At 40.2% G+C, this 25,345-nt stretch overlaps 2 protein-coding genes across 8 annotated transcripts in view; one reads left to right on the forward strand and one right to left on the reverse strand.

The window, feature by feature from the left end:
- LOC130917826 (progesterone receptor-like) overlaps positions 1-9,578 on the forward strand; it is a 30,943-nt gene extending 21,365 nt beyond the window's left edge. Inside the window, exons 7-8 of the mRNA XM_057839554.1 lie at positions 5,424-5,581; positions 9,156-9,578. Coding sequence (XP_057695537.1) covers positions 5,424-5,581; positions 9,156-9,311 — 314 coding nt within the window. The 3' untranslated portion in view covers positions 9,312-9,578. The remainder of the gene's footprint in view (positions 1-5,423; positions 5,582-9,155) is intronic.
- A 3,012-nt stretch (positions 9,579-12,590) lies between these two features.
- Positions 12,591-25,345, reverse strand: part of LOC130916974 (rho GTPase-activating protein 42-like) — a 247,007-nt gene continuing 234,252 nt past the window's right edge. For all 7 annotated transcript variants that reach the window (XM_057837983.1, XM_057837982.1, XM_057837981.1 and 4 more), the window contains 2 exons: positions 22,237-22,316; positions 12,591-17,262 (listed from right to left, as the gene is read on the reverse strand). In XM_057837983.1, coding sequence (XP_057693966.1) covers positions 17,174-17,262; positions 22,237-22,316 — 169 coding nt within the window. In that variant the 3' untranslated portion in view covers positions 12,591-17,173. The remainder of the gene's footprint in view (positions 17,263-22,236; positions 22,317-25,345) is intronic.

The following is a 25,345-nucleotide window of genomic DNA, read 5'->3' on the forward strand; positions in this document are numbered from 1 at the left end:
AAATTTTACAAATTTTATTAAAACGAAAACATTAAGAGGGGTTTTAATATAAAATTTCTATAACTTGTACTAACGTTTTTTTTTTTTATTTTAAGAACTACGAGTCTTTCTATCCATGGATCGCTTTAACAGAATGTTAATAATGTTAATGCCATCTTGTTGATTTATTGTTATAATGAACAAATACAGTCCTTATGTACCATATGTTGAATGTATATATCCATCTTGTGCCTTATCTTTCCATTCCAACAATAATTTACAGAAAAATATGGCATATTTTATAAATGGTTTGAATTGCGATTAATTGCGATTAATTACGATTAATTAATTTTTAAGCTGTAATTAATTCGATTAAAAATTTTAATCATTTGACAGCCCTAATTATATTATTATTATATTATTTTTTTCAGTAACGGGGTAATCTATCTAAGTATTTTTTTCCGCCGTTACCGTTACTGACGGTCAAAACCGGTGCGTTACTTACTTTGAATAAATTGAAGAAACTACCAGCTGTAGCGAGTCTACTCTGCTCTGTTTATTTGTCATCCAAGACTTGGGGTGCGTTCAGGTTCATGGCAATGAAAATAGTAAACACACATAGCCTACCTTTGCAAGAACGATGGATTTGCCGTTTGATACGGTCATAATGTGCAGGTCCTGGACCCATCCGCAGCAAAACTGTTCGTAACTTTGTCGCGATTTGTAATTTCGGAATCGCTGATGAGTTAAGTAACATACACCAAACAATAAATACAGCAGAATGTCCATTTCGCGTAATTGTGGAAGCCCGTCGACATCTTTACTCCATTTGTCATCAGCTTGCTTGTAAGGGTCAACATAGTTCACATCCTTAAGTTTGATCACATATCTGTTCTTCGCCTTAGTAACGAGTTTGTCTCTTTATCGAACTGGCAAGTTAAAGTTTAATGTCCTGCGAGCCAGACCTGCTTCCAATATGGCCGCGTTGTTGTCAAATCTCACGTGATCCCCCATTCTGTGACGTAAACGCTCGAGTCTAATAGCGCACGTACTTCAGAGAAGGTGTTTTCACACGCAAACCGGGACAGCGCGTGCGGCAAACGCACACACGCAAAACAGATGCAGAGGGATATGATGGCAGAGCATTCAGAGTTAAATTTGTCCTTTACGAGGTGGCGATATAAACACGATTTCAAGCTGGTCGAAATTAATGGAAAGAACGTGCATGAAAAGTGTAATTTATGACCCGGGGCAAAGCTTTTGTCGACATCTGTGGTAAGCAATTCAAATCTGTTTATTTTTGTTGCACTTCAAGTGTAGGATAAATCTGTTGCTGGTGAGGTGCAATAACTATTACAGACTATAACACAACTACCTGTCTGTTCTTCTCGAATACTGCTCAGAAAATTTCAAATTCTTTGACATACAACAACTTCTTTTTGAAGTAACGGAAATAGTTACTTTCCCTGGTACCTAGTTACTTTTACTATAGAGTAATTCAGTTACTCAGTTACTTTTTGGAAGAAGTAGTGAGTAACTATAATTAATTACTTTTTTAAAGTAACGTGCCCCACACTGTTTAGATGCAACGGGTGCACGTGTGTCCGTTGTGAGCGGTGCAGAGAAACCTCCCTCCCGTTGCCTTCAAGAGAGTGTGCTGGCTTAAGTGGTCAGTGCACTTGCCTGCCGTGCTGGACGCGTTGTGCGCGCGGGTACGAGTCCCGACCTGGACGAGGGGCACGGATCGCGGCGCGGATCCATGAAACACCGGTTACGTATAAACTTCAAAAGTTTTAGACCATGCATAAATAAAAGGTTTCCAGCAATTTCTAAACATGACAGAAGAGCACATAACTCTAAAGTCTACAGCAGGGGTAGCCAACTACGGTCCTCGAGGGCCCATATCAAGCTTGTTTCCATTTCTCCCTCCTTTAAAACAACTGAATCAAATGATCATCTCATTAGTAAGCTCTGCAGGAGGCTGATAACAATCCTGATTATTTGAGTCAGCTGTGTTGGAGGAGGGAGACATGGAAAACAAGCTGGATAGGGGCCCTCGAGGACCAATGTTGGCTACCCCTGGTCTACAATTATCACAGTATTTCAGTGTATTATAACCAGTGTTGTTAATAACGGCGTTAGAATATAACGGCGTTACTAACAGCGTTATTTTCTTCAATAGTGAGTAATCTAATTATTTACTTTTCTCATCTTGGCAACGCCGTCACCGTTACTGAGGCGGGAAAGGCGTCCGTTACTAAGTTAGTTGACTGACGCAAGAAAAGTCTGAGAAAGACGGACTCACGGAGACGAGAGAGCAGAGCAGGAGTGGGGAGGCAAGGGAGGGTGACGCCGTTGCAAACGCGATGCTACTATGCTCGGTGGCTTCAATAATAGCCTGCCTGACTGTAGCCGATAGCCTACAAACTACGCCCACATGACGCCTCGGTAGATATCACATACTGTATATAGAGAAATAGATGCAAATGACAGACACGGCTGCATTAGCAAAATGTATAATAAAGAACTAGATGCGTTAGTAAACAGCCGCCATCTCAAAGCAGACCTCTCAGGAAGGCTATGTTGTACAGAACATTCCTAGCGAACCTAAGTAACTTTTTATCTAAAATGCTCCAAAATCGGCAAAATCTTGACTTAAATCTATCTTTAAATGATGAAATAGTTTCAAAACTTACACATGTCAAACGTCAACAGAAGGGAACTAATGCAACAACGGGAGCAATTTTAACAACTTTAACGGTTGATTTACAACATTAAATGACATCCACACATAGCAAAGGTTACTATTTAGTTATCGCAATATACGCAATACCCCTTTGTCTGGTTAAATTTAGGGTAAAGAATTGGGCTAGAGCCAATTGTCCCCCCCAAAAAACCTTTACAACTTCACTTTGTGTGACCTGTTTTTTGTTTTTTTGGGGAAAAAACAAAACAAAAAACAAAACATGAAAATTATCACCAGTTACTTTGCCAAGTAACTAATTACTCTTACATCTAAGTAACTGAGTTACTAACGCAATTACTTTTTGGGAAAAGTAATTTGTAACTGTAATTAATTAGATTTTTAAAGTAAGATTATCAACACTGATTATAACCATTTTCATGATGATAATACACACTCAGCAGGAAAACAGCACATTATTTGCAATTAATTAAATTTACCTGGACGCCACGAACTATAAGTAAAATGTTTTCCAAGAGTTTAAGCAGACACCGAGTCGTCGCGCTAAATGCTAATGCTAACGCAAACGCCATGCTAACGCTACAACCTAGTGATGATCACTCAGCACAGTCCTTTAAAGGCTAAAGCAACGTGGCATAGCCAAGATACGAAAACAAAACTTAGCAAGCAGCTCTTGACACGTTTCCCAAAAGGAGCCTGGTATGGGCACACGCCCCTGTGTGTGGGGCGAGGGAGTGGGGAGCGCAGCACGTCACATGAGTGACACGACCAAACACTGCTAAATGCATTCTAACTACACATACAATAAGAAAATATCACACATTGTGAATTTATGACGGAAACCATGGCGAATTTTTATCTCGTTCTCGCGTCGTCAGACGACAACTGGCATCCATCTGGTTATGTTTTACTCCCAAGACACGTTTTTAGCGCGTCATCGTGACGTCATCGTCATGTAAAAATTTTTTGTTGATGAAATATTTCCAGTATCGTCATTGTTGACGAAAACAACACTGAATAGAATCATGCAGAGGCGGAACTTAGAGGGGTGCGACTGCATTGCGGGCATAGAGAGGGTCAAACAGAGCATTAAGATGATGTGTGGAGTAGGGTTTTTCCGATCATGTTTTTTTTGCTCCCGACCCGATCCCTTTCGTTTAAGTTTGAGTATCGGCCGATCCCGATATTTCCCGATCCGATTGCTTTTTTTTTTTTGCTCCCGATTCAATTCCAATCATTCCCGATAATTTTCCCCGATCATATACATTTTGGCAATGCATTAAGAAAAAAATGAATAAAACTCGGACGAATATATACATTCAACATACAGTACATAAGTACTGTATTTGTTTATTATGACAATAAATCCTCAAGATGGCATTTACATTATTAACATTCTTTCTGTGAGAGGGATCCACGGATAGAAAGACTTTTGACTTTGTATATTGTGACTAAATATTGCCATCTAGTGTATTTGTTGAGCTTTCAGTAAATGCTACTGTAGCCATGCCCAAATGCATGATGGGAAGTGGAACCATGACTGTGCGAAGTGCTACCAATTGATATATCTTCTCTGCGTTGGGAAATAACACAGGGTGTTAAGAAAAAGATCAATTACTACCTTGCTTCCGAAGATAGCTCTAATCGTAGGGAGAGGGATTGTAAGGCTTTAGCCAATTAAAAAAAGGCTCCAAAGCCTTCCAAAATTCACTCTACTCTTTTTACGCTGCCTTTTAGCTCTCTATATAGGTAAAACAGCACCATTACAGATTGAGCGCGACAATGCGTGAGTGGGTCGTGCAGCGCATGCATTAATTGTGTTAAATATTTTAACGTGATACAATTTAAAAAAAATTTGTTACCACAATTATCGAGATAAATTTGATAACCCTACCTTAAGCCAAAACGAAAGACTCTGGATGAGTGTAACATATTATGTCTGTAACGTTAAATACAATTCGAAAATGATTTATTAAAAAAAATATATATATCAAAAAAAGGCATGTCCGATATTTTTTTGCTGATTCCGATACTTTGAAAATGACGTGATCGGACCCAATCGATGGGTCGATAGGGACATCTCTAGTGTGGAGCTGTAATATAGTGTTAGTAGTGTGTAAATATTTCTGCCGTTGACAGTGCGAGGTTGTGGATGGCCTTGAATGTGAGGAGGAGAACTTTGAACTCGATGCGAAAGTGGACCGGGAGCCTATGGAGCTGGTGGAGGACTGGAGTGATGTGGTAGATGGAGGGGGTACGGGTTATGATGCAAGCAGCTGAATTGTAATCCGTAAAATAAAGAGGAAAAATGTAACGACTCTAGTGTAGCCAAAGTAATGGATTAAGAGTAGCGTTTCTTCTTCACAAATCAAGTAAAAGTAAAATGTAGGTGTGGTAAAGCCATTTTTAGAATGACATTTTTCTCAAAAAGTTACTCAAGTAAATATAACGGGGTGAATGTAATGCATTACCTCTGAGTTTTTCACATTTCAAGCAAAGTAGCAGAAACAAAAAATTGTGGGACCTTGACAAGACGGCTGTCAGTACTCTTATCGAAGCTCACACGTCTCTTCGTCGGCCCTCACCAAGGGTTTCCTCCAAAATCAAGGATAAAGGACAATTTGCGCTCAGATTTAAGAACAACTTATTCATGTACAGGCCTATCTTACCTAAACTGGCATCATAGCAAACTTCAAATATTCCCAAATTCAAGGTTTGACTATTTTTGTTTTCCCCTCAGTGCCTTTGGAGGGTTTAAAAAGCCAGGGGGCGTTCGAGGAGATGCGTCAGAATTACATCCGTGAGCTGACCAAGGCCATCCATGTGAAGGAGAAGGGAGTGTTGGCCAGCTCGCAGCGCTTCTACCATCTCACCAAGCTCATGGACGCCATGCACGAAGTACGCCGGTGGAAAATCGTAACATGCTTTGGAAATCTCATCAAGGGGGAGCTAATGGGTTAACAGGGCAATGAACCTTTTAAAAAGCAATTATGCAACTCACATTGGCTGCCACTGGCAGCGCTAGACGTCCAATCCATTTTGACTCTCAGTCAAAATGGATTGGACGTCTATCCCTGTCAACGGCAATGAAACATGAGCATTAACAGCTGGTCCTCCCGGTTTAAATGACTTGAATGTCGATTATTGTCAACGGTAGGAAATGCTTTAAATACGATGAAAAGAAGAAAATTCATTGACTGCTCAATTTTATTTTAAATTGTGCAAATGGAAAAAACAAACAATAAAATTGATTGCACTGTAAACAGAAGCTTAACAAGCTAAAAAAAAAGTCCAAAACGAAACTAAATATCTCCCGACAAAATGATGTCTGAAAAGCTTAATGGCGGATTACAATTAACTGTGCACACCCCCACCTACTGTACAAGAGTGTGCAGCACCCATCTGAAGGCGGGCTACTTTCACTGTTGATTTTTATTTGTCAATATCTTGTCAATATCACCTGTCTAACCATGCTTGTACATGTGTTGCTGCCTCTGGCAGGCTTATCGACTACGCCTTAGGCATGAAAACGAAACTGTCAAGTCACAATGGGGGTTAGGGGGGCTGAGTCGCGTGTAACGCATTCGACAATTTGAAAAGTAGTGAAGTAAAAACTACAGATACGTGGTGTAAAATGTAGTTAGTAAAAGTAAAATGTACCACTTCATATTTGTACCGAAGTAAAGTACTGATACACAAAAAAATGAACTTAAGTTCCACAACATTCCAGCTCTGTATTTTGGACAAAATTCCATCCGAAAAAAAGTGACAGAAAAGGCTTTAAGGATTTAAATATTTTCTTAAGGCATCTTTAGTATGTTCTGTCTGCATGCATCTAAACAAAACAAGCAGAAAGCGCACGGTAGTACTTTGGGTGTCAAATTCGCCTCTTGTCGACGTTTCGCCGGTGTAGCGCATTTTGGCAGAACACAGGTTTTGTCCTACCCTTGTCTCATCTAGTCTTTCCTGTTCATTTTGCTTTTGATGCTCATCTTGTGAAATATCAACAGTGCTGTCATGCTCATTAATGTTCCTCTCGGGTTCAAATTGAAAGGGCTGAACAGATGACATGTTTATTTAGCTGGAGTCATACTCTGGAAGCCGGCAGCGTAACCCAGTGACGTGACTGCCCTGCAACGTCAACAACAATGGCGACCTACTAGTTAAACTAATTTCACAAATTGTATAAAAAAGAAAACATTAAGAGGGGTTTTAATATCAAATTATTTCAAATCATAATAAACTTTATCTTGTAAGAACTACAAGTCTTTTCTCTCCGTGGTTCCCTTAATTAATGACATTAGATCTTAATTAGTCTTCCTTTCTCAGCTGCCTCGGCCCCACCCACTAAACAATCTCCAAACAGAAGATGATGTCACACCCAGAATGAGCAGCAGATTCCTGCTAGCATGCTATCCATTCCCTTGTTGCCGTGTGACCATTTTGTCAACGTTTACTAGCTAGCGCTGCACTAGTAAGCTAAGAATAATTCTGGTTGTGATGGCACAACCAGAACCAGAACTGCCGAAAAAAACTGGACATTCCCTAATGCATTGTTTTGGGTGGAATAATGGAAAGGGGGGGGGGGGGGGGGGGGCGATATTGAGTGACAAATTTGTCTTCTGCATTTAAAATTACATGAGTGCATTTTCATTTTTTGACTTGGACTTGGATGGTACAGTGGGGCAAATTAGTAATTAGTCAACCACCAATTGTGCAAGTTCTCCCACTTGAAAATATTAGAGAGGCCTGTAATTGTCAACATGGGTAAACCTCAACCATGAGAGACAGAATGTGGGGAAAAAAAACCCAACAGAAAATCACATTGTTTGATTTTTAAAGAATTTATTTGAAAATTATGGTGGAAAATAATTATTTTGTCAATACCAAAAGTTCATCACCATACCTTGTTAGGTACCCTTTGTTGGCAATAACGGAGGCCAAACGTTTTCTGTAACTCTTCACACACTGTTGCTGGTATTTTGGCCCATTCCTCCATGTAGATCTCCTCTAGAGCAGTGATGTTTTGGGGCTGTCGTTGGGCAATACGGACTTTCAACTCCCTCCACAGATATTCTATGGAGTTGAGATCTGGAGACTGGCTAGAGCACTCCAGGACCTTGAAATGCTTCTTACGAAGCTACTCCTTTGTTGCCCTGGCTGTGTGTTTGGGATCATTGTTCAGCTGAAAGACCCAGCCACGTCTCATCTTCAATGCCCTTGCTGATGGAAGGAGGTTTTCACTCAAAATCTCTTGATACATGGCCCCATTCATTCTTTCCTTTACACAGATCAGTTGTCCTGGTCCCTTTGCAGAAAAACAGCCCCAAAGCATGATGTTTCCACCCCCATGCTTCACAGTGGGTATGGTGCAATTCAGTATTCTTTTTCCTCCAAACACAATCCTGTGTTTCTACCAAAAAGTTCGATTTTGGTTTCATCTGACCATAGCACATTCTCCCAATCCTCTTCTGGATCATCCAAATGCTCTCTGGCGAACCGCAGACGGGCCTGGACGTGTACTTTCTTCAGCAGGGGGACACGTCTGGCAGTGCTGGATTTGAGTCCCTGGCGGTGCATTGTGTTACTGATAGTAGCCTTTGTTACTGTGGTCCCAGCTCTCTGTAGGTCATTCACTAGGTCCCCCCGTGTGGTTCTGTGATTTTTGCTCACCATTCTTGTTATCATTTTGACGCCACGGGGTGAGATCTTACATGGAGCCCCAGATCGAGGGAGATTATCAGTGGTCTTGTATGTCTACCATTTTCTAATAATTGCTCCCACGGTTGATTTCTTTACACCAAGCGTTTTACCTATTGCAGATTCAGTCTTCCCAGCCTGGTACAGGTCTACAATTTTGTCTCTGGTGTCCTTCGACAGCTCTTTGGTCTTGGCCATAGTGGAGTTTGGAGTGTGACTGACTGAGATTGTGGACAGGTGTCTTTTATACTGATAATGAGTTAAAACAGGTGCCATTAATACAGGTATTGATTGGAACCTCGTTAGACCTCGTTAGAAGAAGTTAGATCTCTTTGACAGCCAGAAATTTTGCTTGTTTTTTTCCACATTCTGTCTCTCATGGTTGAGGTTTAGCCATGTTGACAATTACAGGCCTCTCTAATCTTTTTAAGTAGGAGAACTTGCACAACTGGTGGTTGACTAAATACTTATTTGCCCCACTGTACCCTTAAGTTCTTTTAATTTCCAAAAATGGGCCAAAGGTCTTAAAATACTTCAAACAACTTTTGAATAACTGCAGTGACCACTGTCCCTGAAAGAGTTAAGACTTAGCAGACAAAATTCAATGCCTTTTTAAAACATTGTATCAAGATTTTTACATTTAAAGCACCACATGAACTTTGCAATGTTAGTTGATGATAATTCGAAAAACAGACCATCATGATTCAGGTGAAAAGAACAAATGCTACACATATTTTTGTAACCGAAATGACACTCTCCCCCATTTCAACAGATAGTGAAGAAGGTCAACCTGTTCTGCCTGAGCACGTTTATCCAAGCTGACGCCATGAAAGTGGAATTTCCCGAAATGATGACCGAGGTGATCGCCTCGCAGCTGCCCAAAGTCCTGGCGGGCATGGTGAGGCCGCTGCTCTTCCACCCCAAGTGACCCCTCAATATAGTGAATTTTCTTTTTCTTTCAAAATGAGTCTTTTGCCAAAACTGCCTCTTGTGCTCCTCCTGAATTTTTACTCCTACTGTTTGGGATCAATCAGAACAATTAATCAATAAAAGGATCTTAGTAAGAAGGTAAATTAAATGGTTGACTCACATTTTACGGGTATTATTTTTCTTTTAACCCTTTACATGTTACTCATTTAACTTATGGCTGCCATGACTAATGAACTATCAATTATTGATTTCATTGATAACTGGAGTGGGGCAAATAAGTATTTAGTCAACCACTAATTGTGCTGGTTCTCCCCCTTGAAAATATTAGAGAGGACTGTAATTGTCAACATGGGTAAACCTCAACCATGAGAGACAGAATGTGGACCCCCCCCCCCAGAAAAATCACATTGTTTGATTTTTAAAGAATTTAATTGCAAATCATGGTGGAAAATAAGTATTTGGTCAATACCAAAAGTTCATCTCAATACTTTGTTAGGTACCCTTTGTTGGCAATAACGGAGGCCAAACGTTTTCTGTAACTCTTCACAAGCTTTTCACACACTGTTGCTGGTATTTTGGCCCATTCCTCCATGCAGATCTCCTCTAGAGCAGTGATGTTTTGGGGCTGTCGTTCGGCAACACGGACTTTCAACTCCCTCCTTACTCCGTGGCGCCAAAATAATAACAAGAACGGTGAGCAAAAATCCCAGAACCACACGGGGGGACCTAGTGAATGACCTACAGAGAGCTGGGACCACAGTAACAAAGCTACATCAGTAACACAATGCGCCGCCATGGACTCAAATCCTGCACTGCCAGACGTGTCCCTCTGCTGAAGAAAGTACACGTCCAGGACCGTCTGCGGTTCGCTAGAGAGCATTTGGATGATCCAGAAGAGGATTGGGAGAATGTGCTATGGTCAGATGAAACCAAAATCGAACTTTTTGGTAGAAACACAGGATTGTGTTTGGAGGAAAAAGAATACTGAATTGCACCATACCCACTGTGAAGCATGGGGGTGGAAACATCATGCTTTGGGGCTGGTTTTCTGCAAAGGGACCAAGACGACTGATCCGTGTAAAGGAAAGAAAAAGTGGGGCCATGTATCGAGAGATTTTGAGTGAAAATCTCCTTCCATCAGCAAGGGCATTGAAGATGAGACGTGGCCGGGTCTTTCAGCATGACAATGATCCCAAACACTCAGCCAGGGCAACAAAGGGGTGGCTTTGTAAGAAGCATTTCAAGGTCCTGGAGTGCCCTAGCCAGTCTCCAGATCTCAACCCCATAGAAAATATGTCGAGGAAGTTGAAAGTCCGTGTTGCCCAACGACAGCCCCAAAGCATCACTGCTCTAGAGGAGATCTGCATGGAGGAATGGGCCAAAATACCAACAACAGTGTTTGAAAAGCTTGTGAAGAGTTACAGAAAACGTTTGGCCTCCGTTATTGCCAACAAAGGGTACATACCAAGGTACTTAGATGAACTTTTGGTATTGACCAAATACATACTGTATTTTCCACCATGATTTGCAAATAAATTCTTTAAAAATCAAACAATGTGATTTTCTGTTTTTTCCCCACATTCTGTCTCTCATGGTTGAGGTTTACCCATGTTGACAATTAAAGGCCTCTCTAATATTTTCAAGTGGGAGAACTTGCACAATTAGTGGTTGACTAAATACTTATTTGCCCCACTGTATCTTTACAGACGATTGCTTAGAGGCAGTGTTTTCGTCAACAACGACGTTAACGAAACTATTTCTTAGACGAACACATTTTTTTCATGATTACAACATGACGATGATGAGCTTAAAAACGTGGCTCGGGAGACTAGAACGTAACGAGATGAATGCACCTTCGTGAAATTGGCACCCCAATCAGACGCAAATTTATATGAAAATAATGTCAATCGTTTGTGCTACTATTGTTTTTAAGATATTTACAGTCACGACGCAATATACGTGTTGAGGAATCACTAAAGGGATCGTTAAGGCTTTTTCATTGTGATGTCGAGGCCTCAAAACACTAGGAACCGGTTCGGAATTGGAACCGGATTTCGATTCCCATCCCTTGTTAGGAATGTAAGAGGCAGCCAAGATTTGTTGGTATTTCAGACTATTTATTTCTCAGGGTGCAATTAAAAAACTGTGTGGCATTTGCCAAGGCCCACAGCCTGTCAAAAGGATGGACCCTGGAAGAGTGGCAAAAGGTGGATTTTTCAGATAAATCTTCCATTGAATTACACCACAGTCGCCGCAAATATTGCAGGAGACCTACTGGAGCCCGCATGGATCCGAGATTCACTCAGAAAACAGTGAAGTTTGGTGGTGGCAAAATCATGGTCTGGGGTTACATCTAGTATGGGGGTGTGCGAGAGATCTGCAGGGTGGAAGGTAACATAAATATCTGAAATAGCAACAAATCTTTGCTGCCTCTTACATTCCTAACCATAAAAAGGGACACATTCTGCAGCAGGATGGTGCTCCATCAAAGAAAGCAGTCTTGCATGCCTCCCAGAGTTCATCCACATTCTTGGGTTTCGTCTTCCATGCTTCCTCTTTCATCCTACCCCAAACATGCCCAATTATGTTCACGTCTGGTGACTGGGCTGGCCAGTCCTAGAGGATCTTGATCTTCCTTGCCTTGAGGAACTTTGAGGAAGATATTGAAGTATGCGATGGAGCACCATCCTGCTGCAGAATTTGTCCCTTTTTATGGTTAGGAATGTAAAAGGCACCTAAGATTTGTTGATATTTTAGACTATTTACCTCTCAGGGTGCAGACAATTAAAAAAACTGTGTGGCATTTGCCAAGGCCCACAGCCTGTCAAAAGGATGGACGCTGGAAAAGTGGCAAAAGGGGGATTTTTCAGATGAATCTTCCATTGAATTACATCACAGTTGCCGCAAATATTGCAGGAGACCTACTGGAGCCCGCATGGATCCGAGATTCACTCAGAAAACAGTGAAGTTTGGTGGTTACATCATTATCAAAATCATGGTCTGGGGTTACATCCAGTATTGGGGTGTGCGAGAGATCTGCAGGTTGGAAAGCAACATAAATAGTTGGCAATATTTGGGAGAGTCTTAACTTTCATATGAGCCATTTCTGAAACCAATTGAATTATTAAAAGTCAGGTTATTAGCAATTTTTTCTACAAAATGGATGAGTGACAAGACTTTTGTCAGGAAATTTTTGTCGCAAATCCTGAGCATTCTCAAATCTCGACCACGAAAAACGTAGCCAAACAAACAAAAATAACTGACACTCCCGCCTTGATTCATCATTGTGTTTATTTATAAAGGTGTAAAATTGTGAATGCCCTTTACAGACCGTACAGTAGTTGCTTGCAGAGGAAACAACCCCCACATACATAGACATGTTACAGTCAGGATTTCCACCACGCACCCTTCAACTCCTGACTTTTTAGGAGTTTACCGATGTTTATTCCCACGTCTATCAAAACTTAAGGCCACCTGACATTCTTCTCCTTCCCGGGAGTATGTTAACTCTTCAGTTCGATTCCGTTTGACGTCCAATCACATGGCTCATTTCATCCTTCTGTTGTGAATTTAAATGAGTTTGTCACTAGTAGACATCCAATCCATTTCATGTGGGAGGGTCGCTGCCGCCCTCCCACTTCAAATGGACTGGACGTCTATCAACATCAGTGGCAGTCAATGAGTTAATTAAAAAAAAAAAAAAAAAAAAAAATGGAAAAGCGGGTACACCCGTGTACCGTAAGTAGATTCGTAAAGTGAAGTTGCTCCATTTACAGCAGTGGTTTGGAAACGATCAAGAAAATCATTCATGATAAAGAAAACGGCAAGCCAGACAGTGAATTAGACGTCCATTATCTTATGTCTTAATTTCACTGAAACGTGATTAAAGGCTGAAAATGTGTAACTATGGATTACTTTGAAGGAATTTTATGCATTCGATGCATAATTTTAGCCAACTTTGTCATTCCATGTGAGAGATTTCTGGGAGAAATTGCTGAATTTTGTTCAATTAATTAAGTCAGGGGTGTCAGACTGGCAGCTCGGGGGCCAGATCCAGCCCGCCGCATCATTTTGTGTGGCCCGTGAAACTAAATCATGCGCATTAACTAAAATGAAATTTTACAAAATTTCTGCTGTCCAGAATTCAGGCAATATCAGAAATAAAAAAACAAAAAACAAACTGAAAACAAATTCAGGTAGTCCCCAAGTTAGGAACGCGTTCTGTTCCTACTAAAGTTGCACCGATACCAGTATCGGCAGGGGGCGCCAATCCGGCCCGAATTGATGGTATCGGTATCGACGAGTACCAACATTTAGGGCGCCAAAACCATCTACTGGCATCAATTGGACGCTAATGTACGGTCCTCCCCACGTGAGCTAACTTCCCAAACCCCGATGCATGACATTTGTATGTCTTTGTCTCGAATTTACCAAACGAAATTAATACCTTCGAACTCAATATTAAAGATGTTAACTACAACGTATATCCGCAATGTTATGCTGCTAATCTAACATGGCATTCACAAAAGATTAGCATGCGTAAGCTAACGCCTGTTGTTGTAACGCCGATGGGATCAGAAAGGTTAAGACCGTGGGAGACTAAGCAAACTCATGGTTTCATGATGAACAATGAGTGGCAAATAAGGAGCGGCGTACTTCAAACTCGTTCAGTTTATGAAAGTCGAATGTCACATACTGGTGTTGTGCAGTAATGAGCAGAAGTGACTTCTGTGGCCATAAAACACTCTAGCGGCGCAGCGCGCACACTAGATATCATCAAATAGCAACCTAGATGTCCTATGTTAGATCCCATGCCAACTCTCGCGCGCACACACTAGATATCATCAAATAGAAACCTAGATGTGCTACATCAGATCCCATGCCATTAGCTGCGTGAGCCCAGAGCGACGCCATATTGTCCATTGATGAATTAGAAACCGCCATGACTGAATGGAAGTTAAAGCAGGCCAAATCAATCCATACCAATGACTATAGATAATTCTGCATATACTGTTAATTCAGTACATGTTACAGATGGACTCGGACCACAAATAGGATGTTTTGCTTATATGGTAAATATAGCTGCTAAGAGAGCTGCAGCAATCAACAGTGTGCCCCACTTTACAAACAGTAAAGATTGTTCTCAGCACTTATATACAAAATTTCTACAGCTCAGTAAGAAGCACATAAATAATATGCACTAAAATGCTTGTTTATATGATGGCACTGTTATTTTTGCTTGTTAGCAAAAAAAAAAACAATAAAATAAAATTAAAAAAAAACAAAATAATAATAACAGTTGTATTTTCTGTTTCAGAGCATTAAATGTATTGAATTGTATCGAAAATCATACCGAACTGTGACTTAACTGTATTGTTGCATCCCTTATACGCACATATATATACATATATGTATTTATTATTATTATTTTTTTTGCAAACAGAGTGGTATCGGAATGGTATCGGTATCGGCAGATACTGCACAGCCAGGTATCTGTATCGGTATCGGGCCCAACAAATGGTATCGGTGCAACACTAGTTCCTACACTGGCGACGTAATCCTAATTCCCGCGTGAATCGGAATTAACCCTTTAAATCATGCTCCCATAAACATATAAATACATTCTATTTTTAAATGCTTCATTGTCCCAAAAACGTATTTATACGTCTTTCGCATAAATTTTTTTTTTTTTTTTTTACAAGAAGCATCTATAACTTTTGATCTATCTGAGAAACAAAAAACAAGGCTCCAAACCTATTTTAAAGCAATAAAACTGGCCACTGGAGGGCAGTAGCGCATTTTATAAGACCCGCAACCCGATTCAACAACAATGAACAGCTGGGCAGCACGGTCAGAGCACTGGCGGCATGATTCCAGGCGGCGCGCCGACCGAAGAACAAAACAACCGAGAGGACGCCTGGGCGGCCAGGCGCTGGACGACCGAGCAAAACGAGTGGGACCCCCAGTGCAGCGGCTCGCCGAGCAGACCCCGCAGAGACGCAAAAATAATCCATCTTTGCCAGCTTCGCCACATTTTTATCATTTATTTCACAACCTATTCAACACAAAACGCCTACTGTCTGCCGCAAATGACGGTGTAACATTGAAAGTGAAACTCTCAAGGTCACCGCTTTCTGTCTCTGGCACGTCAGCCCCGCGGTGCGTTCAGGTACAGCAAAAAATGTCCGCCAAATTAGAACCCGATTCGTTACATTAATACAGGAATTATTATTACTGTTTTTATTATATTATTCCGATTTTGATTTGCAATTTATTTGTTTTGCTATGGGTAATAGCAATTTGTAATAGTACCAGCAGTATTTATTAAGAATTTAGTGTAGGTTTTTGAGATATGGAACGAATTAATGGAATTATAATGTATTCCTATGGGAAAATCCTGCTCGACATACGACCATTTCGACTTACAAGATCCTGGAACGGATTTACTTTGTATGTAGAGGTACCACTGTACTGTGAGGACAAAAAAAACAACAACTGGAGACAAAATGGTGGACGAGACTCTGACGTGGTTAAGTCGAAAACGCGTAAATCGAGTACGTCGCAACTCGGTAAATGCCTGTAAAAAGTGTATATTTATTGTAGTGCTGCAACGATTAATCGATTAACTCGAGTATTCGATTAGAAAAAAAAACTCGAAATAAATTTGGTTGCTTCGAGTATTCGTTTAATAAAAGTGGTGTTGTAATGGTTTATTTTGAAAGTGTTTGCATTTAGTTTTATTGATTAGTGTGGATACACTGCCCTCTGTTCACATGGCTTAATCCAACTGCTCCCTGTTAAGACCAACGTAAGCTTTTTGTTTGAGTTAATGTTTTTTAATGCATTCAGAATTTAGTTTATGGCTATATTTTGCCATTTTTGTGGGAATATGTGCCTAAACCATTTGTTAAGACCATTGTAAAAACAAACAAACAAAAAAAAAACTTTAGCATTTTATAGCATTTAAGCTAGTGGACTTTTTCAATGCAAGTTAGCCAAATGTTCTTTTGTTGTACATAGATCCTCATTTAAAAAAAGAAAAAAAAAAAGTTTGAGGCTCAGCTGAGGTATTTTAATTTTTCATATTCCTTATCTAATTACTCGATTATTCGAACTAACTAGTCCATTGATTAATCGACTACTAAAACATTCGATAGCTGCAGCCCTAATTTATTGTTTATTTAAAAAAAAAATGAAGACTGTTTACTGACTCACTTTTATTCCTTATTCAAAACTGTAAATAAAATAAGGTAATAATGAATATATTTGTAAAATATAAATTGAGGGATCAAGGAGTTAAACAAAAGTATATTTACAGTACTTACTTTTTTTAATTTTTATTTTAAAACAAATGTTCATTTGGCCCTTCTAGTCAAAGTAGATTGGACATCTGGTGCTGTCAATGGCACCCCAAAATGAGTTTGACACCCCTGAATTAACTGATGTTTGACTGCTCAATACATAGAACTAAAAAAGACTCAATCAAACTGTTTTTCCAGGACTTGAAGAGTCCTCGTTTCAAATTTAGTCGGAAACTTCATGACTCGTGAGGCTGCGAGGGCCGATTGCCGATCTGTTTTTACATAAAAGCATGAATCACAAATTGTTGAAGCTATTTCAGGGCAATAAAACTTGTCGAGTGGTTCTCGTGTGTCTTTTGAGGTCGTAAAAATGTATTGGAAAAAAGACAAATTATGCCTGTCTTATTAAAAACACGTTTAAAGAACGTTTTGTCCAAATAAAGAAGTAAAAGGAGGTATGTTTGTCATGTTCTAGCCACCATTTAAGCAGCTAGAAACTACACAGTTACAACCACCAGTCCTGCACTTTTCCATGGATACCATGGAGGGAGGGAAAAAATTACAGATAAATAACATAATTTTCAGGGATTAAACCCTTTTTTCCGTGGTACGTCGCTTGCAGCCATCCTGGTTCAACAGACGGGTACACTGCCAGAAAAAAAGACAGATGAAGACGACAAGTGAAAATGTGGGTCAGAATGTCCAAGTAGTATCGTTTTACGATATTACGATTTATTCAAAACACAGATTCATTTCATTCACACATAAGGTTTACAGAACTAGTGTCAAACTCGTGGACCACGGGCCAGATCAGGCCTGCCACATCATTTTGTGTGGCCCACGAAAGTAAGTCATGCAACCACCAAACCCAATGGCAGTCCACCATATATAAAAAAATTAGAGATTAGAGAACTTGCACAATTGATGGTTGACTAAATACTTAATTGTGCCACTTTACGTCCAAATTTGCTAATCATTTTCAAATGCAACAAAAAGTGTGTCCCAAAATCAACAGGGAATGACCAGATATCAATAGGGCGTGTCCCCCAAAAGTCACCAAATCAACAGGATGTCATCTGTTAGTGTCTCGGAATTGTCCCCAAAACAACCTGGGCGGAGCTAAAATCTGTATCTCCATACAGCAAAACCCCAGATTAATTTCTCCAGAAATTGCAGTTTCTAGTTATAAAAATGTTATTGTTGCGTTATAGAGTTGCTAGTTATAAACATGTTATTGTTGCGTGATAGATTCAAGGTGCTTCAGTATACTTTAAAGCAGTAATGTGAAGTAAGGTTGACCAACCATGTTTTTGAATAATATCAATGGCTAAACATTTATAAGCATATTTTCATTATTTTTTTTAACGCAACCCTTCCAGATTCTTTGTTTAACTCATAGCAACGCCCTTGACAACAAAAATGCTTTTCTCCGGCAATCTTCGGAAATTAGGTCACACCGGGAAGTGCGAGGGAAGTCCGCCATATAACAGTATTGTTTGTTGCATTGCTTCTCGGTAAGATGCCACGGCGGTGTGTGGCGATGTTTTGTTCTCACTCAAACGAAAAGTTGTATGAGTGGCCATAGGATAGCAGGGCACGTCTTTTGTTCGCACTAAGCGAATGAATTTCACGCCATCATCGAGTGTTGTTCTCTGCTGCAAACACTTCGAAGATGCCTGCTTCCTTAACCGGTCTGCTTATGATCAAGGATTTGCCAAAAAGTAATTGTGATTTTTGGATAGATGACTGATGATTTTGTCAAAGCAGATCTGCCAACTGTTGTGGAATGAACAGCATAAATTGTGCATCATCTACGATCTTGTCCGAAAGGGTTAATCCACTGTCAATCGGGAAAGGGGTGTGGATGTGCATATAAGCGGGTCGGCGTCGCGGTAATTCACGGTCACGTTGCCATATGAGACACACACCGCCGGTGAGTTTGTGCACATTTTTTTGTATTTGTATTATGTATTTCCACCTTCATGCTTCAAGCATTGCATTGCATTTGTACGGTTTGCCGTTTCTTTCACGGTGATAGCTTAATAGCCTTTTAGTTTGTGTTTTACGTACGAGAGCCGTGGCGCTGACAGGTGACAAAAACGTGTGTTGCTTTTAATGTCTGGCAGCGAATCAGTGAACGCGCAGGTCACGCAGTGAATCATGGGAAATGTAGTCTCGGGACAACACTGAAGTGGTGCTTTGTAATCTGTTCGCTTGTGTGAAAAAACTACATTTCCTCACGCCATTAGACGCCACTTCCTCCCGAGAGCCCCGAGCTATGTTCTGTGTGTACTGTTAGCTCCATGTGTTAATAAAGAAACAAAGTTGTCAGCACGTCGTGTGTTCGATACATTTGTAAACAAAAAGCTCATAACAAGACACTATGCACGATCCGTTTAAGAGACGCTGGAGTAGTAGGAGGCGAGGAGGAGATCAGCGAGAAGCAAAACTTCGCAATCGGATGTGGCGGCAGTCCGCTATTATTTTGTTTTCTTATTGTTGCCACAATAAAGTGGAGAAACCCATCAACGACTCATCTCCTTCTTTCCCCCCAATGTTTTTATATTATTTTTTTAACAATGTCATCAGATAGACAAAAACATAAAATTATGTGCAAATGCCTGCATCTTCAAATCATGAAAATAATAACAGCCGATATCTTGTAATCTCGATGGGTCTTGTATCCATTCCATGTCAGGTAGTCTAGGCACATCGTTTGCATCCTGATTAGCATCTTGCTAATGCATGTTAGGTCCAACATAAAATTCCAACCTCCTCTTCTTCCTCCAACTCTTCAAAAACTTGGATCTCCTCCCTTGCGCTCGATCTATCGCTTTATGACTGTTTGAATCATTGTTTGAAGGGATTTTTATGGTGGCCGTATGTATGGAGCTGCCATCGCTGTTCCCGGTGTGACGTATCACTTCCGGGTTCGTCCCCTTTCAGGCTCGAACTTCGGAAACGCGATTATTTTGTCAAATATACAACATATAAATTATTTTTTCATGCTTTATTTGTTGGACAATGTTTAATTACTTTAATTGTGACCCTATTTGGCATGTTATGAAATTACTTCACACTACTGCTTTTAATTGTATTTATTTAAAAATTGAAAGTGCAAAAATTTGAAAAAAGGCGATATATAATTGTATTCATATAATACCATTTAATCCAGGCTAGGGGGGTTGATCTGTGAATGATGAAGATTTCTGTATATAAACGGGCACCCTTGTTGCTTGTAAGAAAACCCCCCCAAAAGTTTATGTGTTCAAAAAAAAAAAAAAAGAATCACCCATCCTGCGATAGGACTATTGTGCATGCGCACATCGCAACCAAGAAATTAAGCGCAAACAAGACGACATTGTGGAGAATCGCTCACAGCAGCTCTAAAAATGATGAAGTACTGCCATTCTGCTAAAGCCGAGCCATAAAAAAAGCCTTCTGCTAAATGGCGAGGAGCTTTTCGTTGTCGCTTTTTTTTTTTTGTGTTTGTTTCTGACTGCAGGCGCTGCTGGACCAGAGAGGCGCAGTAGGGGGGTTAACGGGCCCGGGTGCCTTCCATCACTAGGTTACTGTGACCTGCCTCCCTGCTGCTCGCAGGCCAAGCAGACTCGTCACGGAAAAGGCTATAAAATGAGGAAGGGAAAAAAACGGCTGCTTGAATTTTAGAACGGTGCTCACATTGAAAGCCTTGGATGAAGCCAAATGGGTTCAAATGAGTCACTGAAAATCCGATAAACAACCAGTGGAGCAAGGTAACACTGCAAGTTACGTATATTTCGTACTACAAGTCGTTTATTTTTTTTCCCCATAGTGTTGCCGGGGGTGCGACTTATACTCTGGAGCGACTTATGTGTGAAACTATTAACACATTATTACCGTAATTTTTGGACTATAAGCCACATCCCACAAATTTGACACAAAAACGACATTTATCCATAAATAAGCCGCACAGGACTACAGGCTACGCTCCACAAATTGGACAAAAAAACAATTTGTTCGTATATAAGCTGCACGATAAACCACAGGGAAGGGGCGCACTGCATTTTGGGTCATAAAAAATTGCAACTACGGTATAACGGAAAATTTGAGTGGTTTTGAAACCGTGACGTTTTTATACCACCTAACCCTAACCCTAAGCTTGAAACCGGTAACCGGCACATGCCTACTTTACACCAGAGTCTGACTTCTATTTGCAGACTGATTTGTTCGCTATCTGTCGATTTGTGTACCCACACACACATTGAGGACAGAATATGTGTCTTATTGGCACGTTGCACTTAACTAATGCGCTAATTTGATTTCAACAATAAATATAGTGATGCAATATGCACTATTTCCATAAATTCAGTTGAAGTTGTTCCCTTATTTTTCACAGAATGGTTAAACCTTGAAGTTGTTGCATTTATCATTACTAAAGCATCCAGTGGGGCATCACAATACAATTAGCCATAATATGTTAAGTTCTCGACCGCATATATCTGTATCGGTTTGATATCACTATCGGATTTTTTTGAGTTGGACAATATCGGGATATTGGTTAAAAAGTAATTATTGGACAACTCCTGTAAAAGGTATGGTGTGGTAAAACTACACTTGAAAGTATATTTTTCTCAGTGACTCAAGTATATGTATTGAAGTAAATGTAACACATTACTACTAGGGTTGTCCCGATTCAATATTTGGATCGGATCAACCACCGATATGCGCACAAAAAATGCGCATCGATATCGGATCGGCCGACACGGAAAAATTCCGATCCAGACTCCCGATCAAGTTTTTTTGAAAGTCCGGGTTTTCCAGCGCACAGATTTACATAATCCATTCCAGTTTGTTCTTTCGTTTCCCTAAAATCCGGTCCGTATTTTTTCACACACCTTCAGCACTCTAGCATTACCCTCTCCCAATTTACTTACGTGGCATCTCCTACATTATGACTGCAATGTAAATTTAAATGTTATCAGTAAAAATGTCAGCTGTCACCTGAGCATCTTGAAATGCTTGGTCGAAAAAAAAATCTCCCCATCATGCTGGGACTGCATTCAGGGAAAACAGCCGAAGGGAGTGTGTATAATAGATGGAGATGGAGCAACAAAGTGTGGAGAGGATTGGGGAGTAGAAGCCATTTTTTATTTAAAATAGTATTATTTTAATGGAGCAAGAGAACTGATGCTGAATTAATAGTTTATTTTCCACTGAGGTTGTTTGTGTGTTTTGCTTTTTATAATACAGTTTACAATATTATTTGCACGTTTTACTGACGGAATATGCCATTTCTGTTTGTTATTTATAATGTTTTGTGTTTATCACATAATAAACAGGTCAGTTTCTTGTTACCAACCATTGTGTGTTATTCAAACTCGCCTAATTCAGCTGGCTAGTTGTTATCAAAAGTACTAAAACCCTTTTCAACATGAGTCTGACAACTAAGTAAGGAGGCTAAATAACTTTAAACTTTAATACATCCTCAGATAGGCCGGTATCGGTCAGTATCGGTATTGGATCGGAAGTGCAAAACAATATCGGTATCGGATCGGAACTGCAAAAACCTGGATCGGGACATCCATAATTACTACCCATTTCTGGTGTTTGTGTATTTTAGAATAATTTCACATCACTCACCATTAGTGAAGTGCGCCCCCTTGGGGAAGCTGAGTTCATGGCTGTGCTCGGCCTCGCACGAGTAGACGGCCTGGGCTTCCCTACCAGAAGTATAGAAAACCAGATGTGTGTTTTTCTAATATTATCATATTATATACAGTGGGGTAAATAAGTATTTAGTCAACCACGAATTGTGCAAGTTCTCCCACTTTAAAATATTAGAGAGGCCTGTAATTGTCAACATGAGTAAACCTCAACTATGAGAGACAGAATGTGGAGAAAAAAACAGAAAATCACTTTGTTTGATTTTTAAATAATTTATTTGAAAATCATGGTGGAAAATAAGTACAGTGCCTTGCAAAAGTATTCGGCCCCCTTGAATCTTGCAACCTTTCGCCACATTTCAGGCTTCAAACATAAAGATATGAAATTTAATTTTTTTGTCAAGAATCAACAACAAGTGGGACACAATAGTGAAGTGGAACAACATTTATTGGATAATTTAAACTTTTTTAACAAATAAAAAACTGAAAAGTGGGGCGTGCAATATTATTTGGCCCCTTTACTTTCAGTGCAGCAAACTCACTCCAGAAGTTCAGTGAGGATCTCTGAATGATCCAATGTTGTCCTAAATGACCGATGATGATAAATAGAATCCTCCTGTGTGTAATCAAGTCTCCGTATAAATGCACCTGCTCTGTGATAGTCTCAGGGTTCTGTTTAAAGTGCAGAGAGCATTATGAAAACCAAGGAACACACCAGGCAGGTCTGAGATACTGTTGTGGAGAAGTTTAAAGCCGGATTTGGATACAAAAAGATTTCCCAAGCTTTAAACATCTCAAGGAGCACTGTGCAAGCCATCATATTGAAATGGAAGGAGCATCAGACCACTGCAAATCTACCAAGACCCGGCCGTCCTTCCAAACTTTCTTCTCAAACAAGGAGAAAACTGATCAGAGATGCAGCCAAGAGGCCCATGATCACTCTGGATGAACTGCAGAGATCTACAGCTGAGGTGGGAGAGTCTGTCCATAGGACAACAATCAGTCGTACACTGCACAAATCTGGCCTTTATGGAAGAGTGGCAAGAAGAAAGCCATTTCTCAAAGATATCCATAAAAAGTCTCGTTTAAAGTTCACCACAAGCCACCTGGGAGACACACCAAACATGTGGAAGAAGGTGCTCTGGTCAGATGAAAGCAAAATTGAACTTTTTGGCCACAATGCAAAACGATATGTTTGGCGTAAAAGCAACACAGCTCATCACCCTGAACACACCATCCCCACTGTCAAACATGGTGGTGGCAGCATCATGGTTTGGGCCTGCTTTTCTTCAGCAGGGACAGGGAAGATGGTTAAAATTGACGGGAAGATGGATGCAGCCAAATACAGGAACATTCTGGAAGAAAAGCTGTTGGTATCTGCACAAGACCTGAGACTGGGACGGAGATTTATCTTCCAACAGGACAATGATCCAAAACATAAAGCCAAATCTACAATGGAATGGTTCAAAAATAAACGTATCCAGGTGTTAGAATGGACAAGTCAAAGTCCAGACCTGAATCCAATCGAGAATCTGTGGAAAGAGCTGAAGACTGCTGTTCACAAACACTCACCATCCAACCTCACTGAGTTCGAGCTGTTTTGCAAGGAAGAATGGGCAAGAATGTCAGTCTCTCGATGTGCAAAACTGATAGAAACATACCCCAAGCGACTTGCAGCTGTAATTGGAGCAAAAGGTGGCGCTACAAAATATTAACGCAAGGGGGCCGAATAATATTGCACGCCCCACTTTTCAGTTTTTTATTTGTTAAAAAAGTTTAAATTATCCAATAAATTTTGTTCCACTTCAGGATTGTGTCCCACTTGTTGTTGATTCTTGACAAAAAAATTAAAATTTTATATCTTTATGTTTGAAGCCTGAAATGTGGCGAAAGGTTGCAAGGTTGAAGGGGGCCGAATACTTTTGCAAGGCACTGTATATGGTCAATACCAAAAGTTCATCTCAATACTTTGTTATGTACTCTTTGTTGGCAATAACGGAGGCCAAACGTTTTCTGTAACTCTTCACAAGCTTTTCACACACTGTTGCTGGTATTTTGGCCCATTCCTCCATGCAGATCTCCTCTAGAGCAGTGATGTTTTGGGGCTGTCGTTGGGCAACACGGACTTTCAACTCCTTCCACAGATTTTCTATGGGGTTGAGATCTGGAGACTGGCTGGGCCACTCCAGGTCACTACTTTGTTGCCCTGGCTGTGTGTTTGGGATCATTGTCATGCTGAAAGACCCAGCCACGTCTCATCTTTAATGCCCTTGCTGATAGAAGGAGATTTTCACTCAAAATCTCTCGATACATGGCCCCATTCATTCTTTCCTTTACACCAGTACTTCTCAAATAGTGGGGCGGGCCCCCCCAGGGGGGCACAAAGCGATGTTGAGGGGGGCGCAAGTGACCTCGTGGAACATACTTTTTTTTTTTTCCTTTATAGAATAATGTGTAATTGCACACCCGCTCAGTTGGTGACAGTGTCGCTCTCATTTTCAGAGTGTGCACGTAAATGTGAACCGAACAAGAGCACACAGCAACGAGCACGGAGATATGAAGAGCTAAGAAGCGGAAATATGACTATGCGTTTTTGGCATTTGGCTTCACTTTTAATACAGTGGGGTATGAGGAAAGACCTATTGTAGTCTGAGTTAATGTAACAAATGAATTTGAATTTATTATTAACTATTGAATTTATTAAATTGGATTTTTCAGTATCAAATAGTTAAAATATGTACCTTGAGTGTATGTCTACAGTTTGGATGTGACTTTTTTAATTCAGGCAAATTTATGCGTTTTTTCTGTTAAAAACAAAAACAATATTAGTAAAGTTATACTTTATTGTAAGTTCAGCTATATTATTTTTTTCTTTATTAACAAGGACACAATGTTACGCAGAGGTGTATTTTTAATAATTTATAGACAGATTATATTTACAGTGGCGGCAGAGTTGGGGGTCATGAAATGTTTATGTCTACCTAAGGGGGGCGTAATACAAAATAATTGAGAAGTACTGCTTTACACAGATCAGTCGTTCTGGTCCCTTTGCAGAAAAACAACCCCAAAGCATGAAGTTTCCACCC

The sequence above is a fragment of the Corythoichthys intestinalis genome, chromosome 6 (assembly GCF_030265065.1).
Source record: "Corythoichthys intestinalis isolate RoL2023-P3 chromosome 6, ASM3026506v1, whole genome shotgun sequence".
In the NCBI taxonomy this organism is placed as follows: Eukaryota; Metazoa; Chordata; class Actinopteri; order Syngnathiformes; family Syngnathidae; genus Corythoichthys; species Corythoichthys intestinalis.